General features: G+C 49.0%; 1 protein-coding gene across 13 annotated transcripts in view; it reads left to right on the top strand.

Annotated features, from left to right (window-relative positions):
* The first annotated feature begins 256 nt into the window (after nucleotides 1-256).
* WHRN (whirlin) overlaps nucleotides 257-13,202 on the top strand; it is a 105,085-nt gene continuing 92,139 nt past the window's right edge. For all 13 annotated transcript variants that reach the window (XM_078375065.1, XM_078375059.1, XM_035255566.3 and 10 more), the window contains exon 1: nucleotides 257-1,574. In XM_078375065.1, coding sequence (XP_078231191.1) covers nucleotides 957-1,574 — 618 coding nt within the window. In that variant the 5' untranslated portion in view covers nucleotides 257-956. The remainder of the gene's footprint in view (nucleotides 1,575-13,202) is intronic.

Raw genomic sequence — 13,202 nt, 5'->3', positions numbered from 1 at the left:
GAAAAGCGCTGTTTTTTTGAGGCCCGCTCCCCTCTCTGCCCGTGGGGTCGGGGACGCGGGGGCTCCTCCCGCCCCTACCCGGGCGTTCACCCCTGTCTTCCCTGGGGCTGGACTGTTTCACCCCGTCTCCAGGCAACGGCCAGGCGCACCAGGCGGGACGTCATTTCCTGAAGAGCCCGGGGGGAGGGGGCGGGCAGGAGGAGGGGCGGGGGCGGGGCCCGGCCGGGCAGGCCGTGAGGCGGCGTCGGAACTCGCTGGAAGACTCGGCCCGGGCGGCTCAACAGTTCGCAAAGTCTCGGCTCGCGGCTGCTCGGCTGTGTCTGCGCCCGGGCGGTGCAGGGGCGCGGAGGCCCCGGGGCGGCTGCATCCCGGGGCTGCCCCGGACATGCCCCGCACCCCTTGCCGGACGCCCGCGCGGCTCCACCGCCTGCGACTCCCCGGACTGCTCTGGGACTAGAGCGCCCCCAGCCCCAACTTCTGACTTTGGGGTCCCCCAGCCCGAGAGGAACGGGCGGCCCGGCTGGGGGAGCCCCGGGCATGGTGTGACGGGGCGGTCAAGTCAGCTTGGTGGCGCCCCCCGACTCCAGCCACCCGTGGTCTCGGTGCCCTCCGGAATGTAGCTGCTGACTCCGCGCCCCCCGGACTTTGGCCGCAGTCTCCGCGACCTCCGGGCCCAGCAGCCAACTCCTGCGTCGCCCAGGAACCCGCCGACGTCTGCGCGTTCCCTAGCGGATTCCAGGTTCGCTACCCCCGCCGTCTTCGCGCCTCCGGGACTCTAGCAGCGGTCTCCGCGATCCCCTAGGATCCAGCCACTGTGCCGGTGCTCCCCAAACCCGGGCTCCAGCCGTCGTCTCCGCGCTCCCGGGAATCCAGCTGTCGCGCCGGTGCCCGCGAGGGCAGCACCACCCTCCTCCCTCCCGCGCGCGCCCCGAGCCCGGCCGGGCCTCAGCGGAGAGATGAACGCGCCGCTGGACGGCCTGTCGGTGAGCTCGTCCTCCACCGGCTCGCTGGGCTCGGCGGCCGGGCCGGGCGGCGGCGGGGGCGCTGGGCTGCGGCTGCTGTCTGCCAACGTGCGCCAGCTGCACCAGGCGCTGACCGCGCTGCTGAGCGAGGCGGAGCGGGAGCAGTTCACGCACTGCCTGAACGCGTACCACGCGCGCCGCAACGTCTTCGACCTGGTGCGCACCCTGCGCGTGCTGCTGGACAGCCCCGTCAAGCGGCGCCTGCTGCCCATGCTGCGTCTGGTCATCCCGCGCTCCGATCAGCTGCTCTTCGACCAGTACACCGCCGAGGGCCTCTACCTGCCCGCCACCACCCCCTACAGGCAGCCCGCCTGGGGCGGCCCCGACGGCGCGGGGCCCGGGGAGGTGCGCCTGGTGAGTTTGCGTCGTGCCAAGGCCCACGAGGGCTTGGGCTTCAGTATCCGTGGGGGCTCGGAGCACGGCGTGGGCATCTACGTGTCGCTGGTGGAACCAGGCTCTCTAGCTGAGAAGGAAGGATTGCGGGTCGGGGACCAGATTCTGCGTGTCAACGACAAATCCTTGGCCCGGGTGACCCACGCGGAGGCCGTCAAGGTAAGGCTGTGGTTTGGAGAGGAGTATGGGCAGAGTGGCACAGCTTCTTCAGTAACTCCGTGCTGTGTGTCCTTAGGGGAATCACTTGGCCTTTCTGGGCTTCTTTTTCTTTTCTTTCTTTTTAAAAATACTTTAAAACAGGAATATATAGCTTACAGAGCAAATAGCTGTCAGACACTGGGAATGTAGTGATGCACAACAGACATGGCCCTTGCCTTCGTGAGACTAAAAGGCTAGTGCAGGTGATAGTATGAAATACTTGAGCAAATATATGGTTACAATGTGTGAAAAGGACTGTGGATTCATATGAGCATTAAAAGAGAGAAAATCTCTGCTTGCAATCATTAGGTAGCCTTTGCTGCTGCCATTCTGTAGGTTTTTTCCCCTGAAAGAAAGTTTTGTTAGCTCTTAAGTGGCCTGAGGAGGCCTTTTGTGTGATCCACAGAGCTCTGGCTTGACCCCGCTGTTTGTGTACCGGGCATTGTATCCTGGAACAAGTCACTTGCCCTCTCAGGACCTCTTGTTCTCCACTTGGAAAATGGTGCCACTGGACCAGATAAGTGCTCCCTAACCTTTTTGAAAATAAGATTCCTGCCTGAATGTCAAAAATAAATTTCCCAGCCCCTGAGATTATTTGTCTTCTCTGCAGTCTGTTAATTGAGAAAAATAACCTCCTGACAACAAGCTTCCAGGGATTTAATCATGCTTTTTAAAGGAGTGTTTGTGCTCTCCGATCTCATAGCCCAGGGCTACTGAAAACCGGTTGGAGTCTGATGGGTAATGTTGGATCCAGGGTGGATTCCAGGATCCCTTGCAGGCATTTTTTCCCCTTTCCTCTTCCCCCACCTCCTTTGTGTGGAAGAAGTAAAGAGTTTGGGGAAAAGGGATAATAACACATACTCTGCTTCTGCAGAGAAATGCTTCTCAGGGGTTGGACTGGCCTGTAAACCCCCCAGTCCCCCCGCCCCCAGTGCAGGTGTTTTGAACTCCAGCTGAGGGCCTGCTGGCTAGTGGGGAGCTCCTAGGCAGCACAGGCCACGGTTACTTCCTCCTGAGTGCTGTTCAGTGACCCGTCTCCAGGTGAGTCTTGAGCCAGCGCCCTGGCTGTGCGCCTGATGTTGGCTTCCCTCATTTGCTTCCCAGCCCATCAACCCCTTGAGGCTTTCGGAAACTTCCTTGCAGCTTCTGGAAAAAGGCCGATCGGTTTATACTGTTCCAGGGTGCAGTGGGCGACGCTCATTGCGAGTTTCCATGCAACAATTCCTCTTCTCCCGTATCAACCTTTTCCCTTTGTTTAGCATTCCATTAGCCTTGGCCCAAAAAGGTCTGGAGTTCCCAGACGATAAATTTATGCACTAAAGATACTTGATGCAAATGGTCATTTATAAATGTGGATTCAATTTTAGTGGCAATTTAAAAAGACTTGGGTAACTTAACCGTCACAGGATGATAAGGTGATAGGCTTTGGAAAGGCTGTCAGTTACCTTGGGCACTGAAAACACAGACTGTCCCTTCAATTTGCAGCCCAGACTCAGCCGTGCCATAAGGGTCAAGCTGCTTGGCTGTGAGTTTCAGTTTACCAGCAGTGCTCTCCGCCTGCCACCCCCAGCTCCACCCCTCCACCACTTCATTGATCCCACTCCAGATCTTCTCTCTGAACCTCCCTCAACAATACCATGGTGCTGTTAAACTGTGGCTCAGAGCAGCACCGGCCTTTAGCTCGTTTAATTTACTCTTGCTGCTTCCAGAGTAAAAACTAAACTCTCCATGTGATAGTTTTTGAAGCCTGAGAAGGAACCCTTGCCGGCAAGGGAGAGGTCGATAGGAGCAGAGCTGTCCTTGAAGTGTGGGGGCCTGTGGTGCAGGAGGCTGTGCGAGCCCAGCAGCTCTATGTCTGACTGTCATTTTCCCATCAGAGGTGGCTGCATTGGCAAAATGAGCTCCTGCCCCAGGGTCACCCCTCTTCTAGCCATGGCGGGACACATAACCTGCCTACCATGGACCCCTTTGGACCCTTCAGAAGCAACAGGCAAAATGTCAGCTGCTTTGTGTTACATTAACACTCCAGGGGGAGAGAGGACAGACTTTTCTTTGGTGGGTGGAATTTAAAACGGAGGAGGAGGAACTTAGTCCCTGAGGCCAGGGCACTCCAGGGCACTCCTCGGGTAGTTTCAGGGACATTTTAAAAGACCGCCTGGAGAACTGTTGACACATTTTCACAAAATTAAGAGCAAAAAGTCCCTTAAGTGAAAGCCAAAGAGGCCCCAGCTTTTCTGCTAGGAACAGACTGCGCTTAACCAGGATTTCTCTACGGGGAACCCTTGTTTATAAACTGCAGTGCTGCAAGTCACCGTGTCGGGGATTTTATGGTAAAGGGACTGACTGTTGACTGGACTTCAGACTTCATTCAAATTTCACCAGTTTTTCTGCCTACATCCTTATTTTGTTCTAAGATACCACACTGCATTTAGTAGATGTGTTTTCAATCTTAACAATCTTTGTTTTCCTGCGATGGAAGGTGGGATGGGGGAGGAGATCTTCTGGGAGAGAGAGAGATAGAGAGAGAGAGACTGTGTGTGTGTTAAAAATTAAATTTTTAGATATCAAGTTACCTAAGAGTTTACGAAAAGGGAGTGTTGCAGCTTTTAAAGAGTGGGTCGAGCAAGGCTTTTTCCACTTCTCTTTCTGATAAATCAAACATCCATTATTACCTGAAGCAGTTCAGTGAGGATTTGATCTTATATCCATTGGGGCTGCCATCCCTCTCTTGAAACTCATTTATGAAATCAGCAGTGACAGGTCCAGATAAGGCAACCCATTTACTATTTGAAATTATGTTGAAATGTTTGATTTTTGAAAAAAAAATCGATATCTTGAATGAACAGGAGACAAACTCATAATAATAAAAAAGTAGATCTTTCAGAGGTTTTCAGCCAGATGTGCTTGACAAATTGGCCAAAGAGTCCACAGACCAGGGATGCTGCCTTAGTCCCTGCAGCATACTTGCTATGTGACCTTGGGTTATTCACTGACTATCTCTGTTCCAGGGTGGATGGGCCAGGAGCTGTCCAAGTCCTTTCCAGCTTAGACAGTCTGTGATTTGCTTGGTATGTGCTACACAGAAGGCATTTAGAATGTCTAATCTGATGTTTTCTTGTTCTTTTGAAATTGCTTTCATTTAAGGCAGAATCAGGAAAGTTGGCTAAGGATTGGGAGATGAGAATCTTGGCACTCTTGTGTGGCATTCTACTAAATCAGGAAATTGATGGGTTATACACCGTACTGACGAGAGCTTGACTGCTGTCTCTTGACCCACGAACTCCAACCCTGGTGCTATTCCAGAGCAAATGAGGAAACAATAGGATTCTGGCACAAACAGCACTGCCCTGGGAGCATTCAAAATCAAATTCACTTGCTCACTTGCTTTCTGAATCCCCTGGTTGTGTGGGTAGCAGAACACAGTGTATCCAGGTACTGCTGGGATATGTGTATGTATGTGTATGTTTTATCTCAGTAAAAATTAAATCGCTTCCTTATGGCTTCAGCACCCCCATGGGCAAGTTCAAGGAGCATATTAGAATTTGAAATATTCCAGAAGTTAAAAAATGTTGCTGGTACTTTAATTAGGATGATCACACCCTCCCTCCCTTTGCATAGTAGCCTGAAAAGAATCTGTCCATATTAATAAAAGACATTATATTTGGTCCAGTACATTCTAAATGACACAATTGTCCTTTTTCCATTGTGCATGGTTAGCTGAAGCCATTACAAAGTATTACCACTTCCAACTCCGTGTCTGAAATGTGGGTTCTCCCCCTGGTCTCGTTCCTGTGTTCCAATATGGAAACCATGGCACCAGGGCGTGCGCAGACTTTCCTCTGGCCCTGCTTTCACTCTTGGGTCCTGTGAGTCCTGCCAGCAGTGACATGTGGAATACCTCATTTATTAATAAGCCCATTATTGAGTAGATTCGTGGCTGCGGCATATCCAGAGTGTGATGCATTGAGAAGGTCCGTTTCTCGTGTAATTTAGTTGGCTCACTCTTGTGTATTTAGTTGGCTCAAGCTGACACTCAAGGTTTTAGAAAATTATGATGCCTAGGTAGGGCTAAATCCTTTTTCATTTGTTTAAATCAAAAAAGCATTTTGTAGGATGGAAGAGAATGCCCTGTAAAAATAAAAAAGAATCAGTGTTTTTATAGAAGATTCTTTCCTCCTGATTTGAAGCTGGACGTGAAAGAGATAGAGAACCACGCCAGCACTAGTGTCTTGTTTTCCTGTCATTTTCCTCTGCTGATAAACCCAGCATTGTTTATTACTTGCCATCGATTCATCATTTGGATGGAGCTGCAAAGATAAGTGTGATCCTTTAACCCTCCCCCCGCCCCCGCACCAACCAATGGGATTGTGTGTGTGCCTGCTGTCAGCCGTACCCGCAGTACACAGCCGGCCTGCACCTGTGAGTAGCTGCAGCCCCTCGCTCGTGTGCCTGTCTGCTCAAGCTTGAAGCACATGTACAGTCTCCTCAGATTCATAATCCCCCCTCCATCCTGCACAGGGCTTTGCACTGAAGCAGGCGTTCTTAGGAGATTAGGCGCCAACTGGTGATTCCTAGCAAGGTTCTTTTATGACCTGGAAGAGAAGCCTTGAGTTTACACTTCTCAGGGACCCCAGACTAATCCTCAGCCAGGACCAGAGAATCTGATTTGAAAGAATGACATTAAACGGCTGGAGGTAGCTGGAGGCTGAAATGCAGATCTTTCAAAACTGACTGTTTCTTTTTTAAACTCCTGAGGAAGAATCTGATATTAACTCTGAACTCACACAGACTTCTAATTGTGCCCCAAGGTAGAGGTGATTTTTAAGGTTTTTGTACTGCTGACATTGGCCTTTTACTTTTAAAGCCTGGCAAGCGAAAGGGTGCCAAGAATAGGAATCAAATGCTCTCTCCATTCTTTTTCCATGCATTCCTGGTGTCAGCTGCAGGAAGCAGCACTGTGGGACCAGTGCACTTGTGGTTATTTATTTATTTTTCAATAGACTGTTTTTTTAGAGCAGTTTTAGATTCACAGCAAAATTGAGCAGAAGATACAGAGATTTCCCAAACACTAGACAAATGCTAGCCTTCCCCATGATCAACAATCGATGATCCTACATTGACACATCATTGTCACCTAGAGTATGTCACTTACATTGCACTTGCACTTTAACTTTGCTTTAGTGGAAGCCTGTTGGGAACAGGGGAGACTGACATTAATGAGTACTTACTATGTGCTGGGTGCTCTGTCCTTCCTCTTTCCCTTTCTCTTTCCCAGGGGAGGCAGGCAGGTAAGGAGGGTCATGCTCAAGGACATGGAACTGGGGAGCTCAAGGTCCCCATTGGAATTGGGAACCAAGTGGCCTCCCTGCCTGGACCCCAGCCCAAGGGTTTTGTAGTCAGTCTCCTGGAAGAGAACACCAGCCAGTCCCCTTACTAGAAAGCATGGCAGATGTCACATGTTGTGTTTGACACGTGGGGGCCTTTTAACAACCACCCAGAGTCTGAGCACAGTGGCTCACGCCTGTAATCCCAGCACTTTGGGAGGCTGAGGTGGGCGGATCATGAGGTCAAGAGATTGTGTCCATCCTGACCAACATGGTGAAACCCTGTCTCTACTAAAAAAATACAAAAATTAGCCAGGCGTGGTGGTCTGTGCCTGTAGTCCCAGGTAGTCGGGAGGCTGAGGTGGAAGAATCACTTGAACCGGGAGGCAGAGGTTACAGTGAGCAGAGATTGTACCACTGCACTCCAGCCTGGTGTCAGAGTGAGAAAGAAAGAAAAAAGGAAGGAAGAAGGGAGGGAGGGAAGGAAAGAACCACCCAGAGACTTCTCTTTACTAAGTGAAGGGGTCTGAGACCTACATATCAAGGGAGAGTGGTGTATTTCAGCCTGTTCCATCATCCGGTAGAGCCATGCAACCATACATTCTCTGAGCAGCGCTTACCACATACAGGCCTATGGCTGATACTTGGACATCAGAGATGAACAGGACGTGACCTCTGTCCTTGGGGGATATAGACCCATCTGTGGCCACAGGTCACCCAGCATTTAAAGCACAATGACATTCTCATGCTTCTGCATCCCTGCCACCTGCCCACTCCTCTATCCTTTGTTTGACCTGGCTTTAATGGCCTGCAGCCCATTTGTCTCTACTAAAAGGACATTTCTTTATGTCTGTTTATGGTCTGCCTCCCCCATTACAAGTTTGCTTCAGGATAGCCAAGATTTGACCTGCCTTGCTCATTCATGTATCCCCACCTCCTGGCACACAGTAGGTGCTTTAATAAGTAAATGAATATTTGCCAAATGAATGGAATGATCTTGCTCCTAATCCAGCATTAGTGAGTTCAGAATTCCTCAGCTTCTGAGAGTGAGATCTGAAGGAAGTCAGTATGGTGTGTGGTAACGTTGTGGGTGCAAGATAAAACATTGAAAAAAGCCACAGACTGTAGTATTTGCGTTACCACCAAGCCGTGTGGCTGTGGGCAGTTCACACGACATCTCTGAACCTCAGTCTCTGGAGCTATGAAATGGGCGTAGCTACCTCCTACCTGCCTCCTTCCTGGGTGGCTGTGGGGGTCAAATGACTACTAGATGTGGCTACATTTGGAACCCTCTGCTATTTGAGTGTAAGGCCCTTAAAAAAAAAAAAGTGGTCTGTGCCTGGATACTTCTCATCCCCTGAAGCCCAGATCCACCGTACAAGACCCTTTCAGCTAGTTCATTTGTCACTTTGCTCTTAATTTTCAAACCACATCCCCAGAAGTGGGTTATTTCAGCAGCCTGATTGTGTCGGTGATTCCAAAATAGAATCATTTATGCATTCTGAAGCAATCAATGAACCAATTTTGGGTGAGATATATCTTCTGGCTTTTGGGTTTCTTTCTTTCTTTCTTTGTTTTGAAAAAACAAAAACCGTTCAGGTTTCTAGAAGCCCAGCATTTTGGGTGAAGGCCAAGTTTCCAGTAGCCACACGTATGCTTAAAAGCTGCTTTATTCTCTGAGCATGCATAAATGCATTTAGTTTTTCTTCCTTTTTAATCCCAGCACCTTTGCTTCCTTCCCCAATGAGAATTTGTGTTCCTTTTGCTAGCCTGGCTGTGGCTTTGCTTCAGTTAGCAACCAATTTTGTCATGATTTTTTCCCTCACCTGAGTTTCCTAATGTTAGCATCCTCTCAACTCTGAATGCAAAGCAAATATATCAGCCTTCCACAAACAAGTCCCCAAATGTCCTCTTTTCTGGATTCTAAAGCTGTAGGCTGCAGGGAAGTACAGAGTAAAATGATATATATATAAAAAAAGGTGTTCCCAAATACCCAGGTGTTGGAGCCTTAGAAGTGTAATTTACAATGGTTAGCTTGCTTAAGAATTAACAAGCTCCCCAGGCAAGCCTCAACCATGCTAAGGTTTGGAAAACACTGTCTTCCTTTAGGATTCCTCTACCCCCAACACTGTTTATCCCATAAAGACTTGACCAGAGAGGTGGTCCCTTCCTGTCCCCATCCTTAACTATTTTGTAGCAAGATTCCACTTGTGCAGGGTCAACTGATATGCTGGAAAATCTGAGTAAGGGAGGGTCCCTTTACCTTTCTGTTATTCAGATGTCCCACCACCAAACCTGCCTCATAGTTCTCACAAACAGGCCATTGTTGCTGTTGAACATCAAAGTCTGGAAAACATGGCAGTGGAGGTCCCCCTGCAAGCATTGTAATGAAAAATGGTATGGACTGCATTTGCTTATCTTTGAAAGTCTTCTGTTATGCCTACTTAGTTTTTTTTTTTTTTTCTGTTTGGTTGGATTTTTTTTTTAGGCACCATTGGAAGAAAATACTGAACTCAGGGCCCTTGTGATTCACTGTAGCTGTTTGAATTGCAGAGTTATTTACCAAATGTAGTCAATATCCCCACGTAGACAGAGTTTCTTTAAAAATGTAATTGCTCCTATTTGGCTTTTGGCATTGGCATTTTTGTTTTACAGCAGTAATAAAGCCCAGTGGTTCAATAGAACTGTGTCCCCCTCCCCCCACCATCCCTTCTGATTATCTGTGGGTGGCATACCATACAGTTGCATGACCCAGAGTGTGACAGCTTGTCCTCTGGATCAGCTGCATCCATAACTTTGTTCCCCAGCAGCCTTCCCTGATGGCCTCCCCAGGGGCCCTGATGAGGAGGGAAAGGAGGTGGCTGTTTTTAGAGCCCATTAAAGCAATTAATGCAGGTGAAATTGGTGATTTGATAACATGGGCTTCTGCACTTAAAAAAAAAAACCCTGTAATTTATTTGAACTACATCTGAAAAGGTGTCTCATTAAGAGGTTGCTGATTAAGAAAAGAAATGTGGTCCAGCTTTCAGAAACTAACCTCCCATGTAGATAGGAAAACTTCAAAAGTCAGGGAGGAGATTTTCCTTCTGCCACGTCCATTCTCCTGTCCCTACACGGAGGGGTGGCATCCTTTGTAGTGTCTGGACCTAGTGTACCCTTTTCCTTTTCTTCATATGTCTCCTTCTGCCTCCCTCCTCTTTCTCTTTAGGAAGCCACACATTTCTCCCAAATTTTCCTTGAGTCTCTTGAGCCCTCCTCCCTGCAAGTCCTTCCGATCCTGAGATTTTTAACTCTGCTTCAAAGGTCAACATACATGTACAGCTCTCCCTCAAATTCCTCTTTCTCCAAATGTCTGCATCTCCACCCATCCTCTGGCCTTGTCTCTGCACAGGATCTGTGTCTCTTTTTAGTGTATTCATCTATCTTTTCATTGCCTTCGCATTGTACCTTCTCTCACCCTTAAACTCATGGACATTTCCCAAGTTAGTAGCCTTCACCTTCTCTTCTTCTCCGCTTTCTCCTACTTGAGTGTTGTACCAGCCCCAGGGAGGCTGGACTCTCCAGCTTTAACTTCTCTCCAGCATTTTCCAGGCCACACCTCTCTCTTCCCCATCATCACCATCGCCGCCAGCACTGCCCAACCGCAGCAGCCTACTGACCTGTAGGCCTGTCCGTCTCCTGTCTTGCTCATCAGCTCCCTGGTCTGATGTGCATCCTGGTGACAGGGCACACTCTCTAACTATGTATCTCACCAAGCTGTGCCTGCAACCCTGCTCTTGAGCTGGGAGCCTGCAGGGCAGAGGCCAAACTCTTCAACCCAGTGTTTGGGCTGTCCATGCTCTGATCTTTACCTGCAGGCAGTCCTGTTACCCAAGTTATGTCCACTCTTGGCCAAGCAAGCAACATACTCCCCTCTGAAGCATGGCATTGACTCTGCACCTGTTAACACCCACTGATCCTGTCAGGTTCAGCCTCAGTACACCCTCTCCAGAGGACCTGCCTGCTCACCTCACTGCTGTCCCCATCCCCAGGAGCCTGCTCTTCCCTCCCGAACCACCGCCAGTGTCCTGGCCTGTCTCACTTCTCTCATGACACAGATAATGCATTTCTTGGTGTTTTCTTTTCTTCGTTGCTCATTGTCTGATAATAAGCTTTGATAGAGGGCTTAGAGTGAGCCAGGCACTGTCCTCAGAGTGTGTATAAACTCACTTAAACCTCGTAACAACCCTGTGAAGCTCAAGGTAGGTATCATTTTTATCACTTTGTTTTCCAAAATTGCCAAGAGTTTGTCACTTGCCAGTCATCACAAAGGTGGAAAGGGACAGAGCCAGGATTTACACCTAGGTTTTGTAGACTTGAGGGATTGTGTCTTTGCCCCAACAGCAAAGAGAAGGGATACCCCACTGTGCTCAAGTCTGAACTTTGAAGCCCTGGGTTTCAAAGCCTGGCTCTGCCACTTTGTGGCTGTGGGGCCTTGAACCAGCTTCCTAACCTCTCTGATTCTCAGATTCCTCTTGAATGAAATTTGTGACAGGAATAATGTAATATAGCAGGCAAGTTACTTACCTTCTCTGTTCAGGTTTCCTTGTCTTACAAATAAGGATACTGATGGTTGTGCAGATAATGTATTAAGGCACTGGGTGGGGCCAGGCGCGGTGGCTCACGCCTGTAATCCTAGCACTTTGGGAGGCCGAGGTGGGTGGATCACGAGGTCAAGAGATTGAGACCGTCCTGGTCAACATGGTGAAACCCTGTCTCTACTAAAAATACAAAAAAAATTAGCTGGGCACGGTGGTGCATGCCTGTAATCCCGGCTACTTGGGAGGCTGAGGCAGGAGAATTGCCTGAACTCAGGAGTCGGAGGTTGCAGTGAGCCGAGATCGCACCGTTGCACTCTAGCTTGTGAAACTCCGTCTCAAAAAAAAAAAATCACTGGGTGTATCTATTGGTCTGAACATTTGATGGTAGTTTTCCACGTTCAAACTGCTGTGTTGGGATCTGTTTCCTACCAGATGCTGCTGCTCTTCCAGACACTGTAGAAGGTACAAAACAGAGAACATGCAAGATGCTTACAGTACTTAGCGCACTAAAAATATCACCACCATTGGGAATCTTCTGTGACATCACAAGCTCTGTGTGGGTTTCACCTAAACCCCCGACTGACATCTCACATATCCGCCTGGGAGAAGACACTGAGCATTGGAAGAGGAGGTGACCCATCAGAGGCACACAGTCAGGGGTGGCAGGACCAGGATTTGAACATGGGTATTCTGGCCTCCAGAGTTGCCTGCTCATTGCCAGGGCTCTCGGCTGCTTCTAACAGAGAAGCAGGGTGTACGGCCCAGCCTGGTGCTGGCAAGAGCAGGAGTTCAGTAAATGTCCATTTCCTCCTTGAGTTTTTTCCTTGTGGAAGTGACTTCACAGCTATTTGATGAGAAGACCTAGGCTGCGGCCGCCCTGTTCTCTGCTGGGCACACCATATGCATTTTATTGACTAGACTTCAGGAACAGAGGTGGCATTGGGCACTTCTTCCTTTTTGTTTTTCTTCTTTTTTCTCTCTCTTGTCTCTCTCGCCATGCCTTGACCTTTGTCAGGTTTTTATTTTGCATGTTGTCTGTGGAAATTCCCTGATAGAAAACTGTAACCTCAGTGCCCCCGTTAGAATAAACTGGTGACTTGTGAAATTATCTCATTGACTGGTAGAGTCTCTGAATTCGTCTATACTGCCAGATCAACACACTTCAAGGATGAGAGCAGGGTTTCTCTCCCGGGCCTCATGTAAAATGCTTATGGTCATCAACCCTGCTCTCACAGACTGGACAAGTTAAAGGGGCATTTTGTTTGGTCATAGGAAACTTGTGGAATAGGGGAATTTGTCTAGGTTCTTAAAATAAAATGTGTTTCTTTCCTTCCCCTTCTTCTTCTTCTTCTCTTTTTTTTTTTTAAAGAGATAGGGCCTATTCTGTTGGCCAGGCTGGAGTGCAGTGCTATGATAATAGCTGCAGTTTTAACTCCTGGGCTCAACTGGTCTGCTTGCCTCAGCCTTCCAAGTAGCTGGGACTACAGGTGTGCACCACCACATCTGGCTAATTTTATTTCTTTTTGATAGAGATGAGGTCTCAGTGTGTTGCCCAGGCCGGTCTCAAACTCCTGGGCCCAAGTAATTCTCCTATCTCAGCCTCTCAAAACACTGGGATTACAGGTGTAAACCACTGTGCCCACCCTCTTTAATTACCTAACATGTATGGACTTAATTTTCTTTTT

Source organism: Callithrix jacchus, chromosome 1 (assembly GCF_049354715.1).
Source record: "Callithrix jacchus isolate 240 chromosome 1, calJac240_pri, whole genome shotgun sequence".
NCBI lineage: Eukaryota > Metazoa > Chordata > Mammalia > Primates > Cebidae > Callithrix > Callithrix jacchus.
Note: the sequence above shows the minus strand (reverse complement) of the source record. Positions and strands in the feature narration are given on the sequence as shown.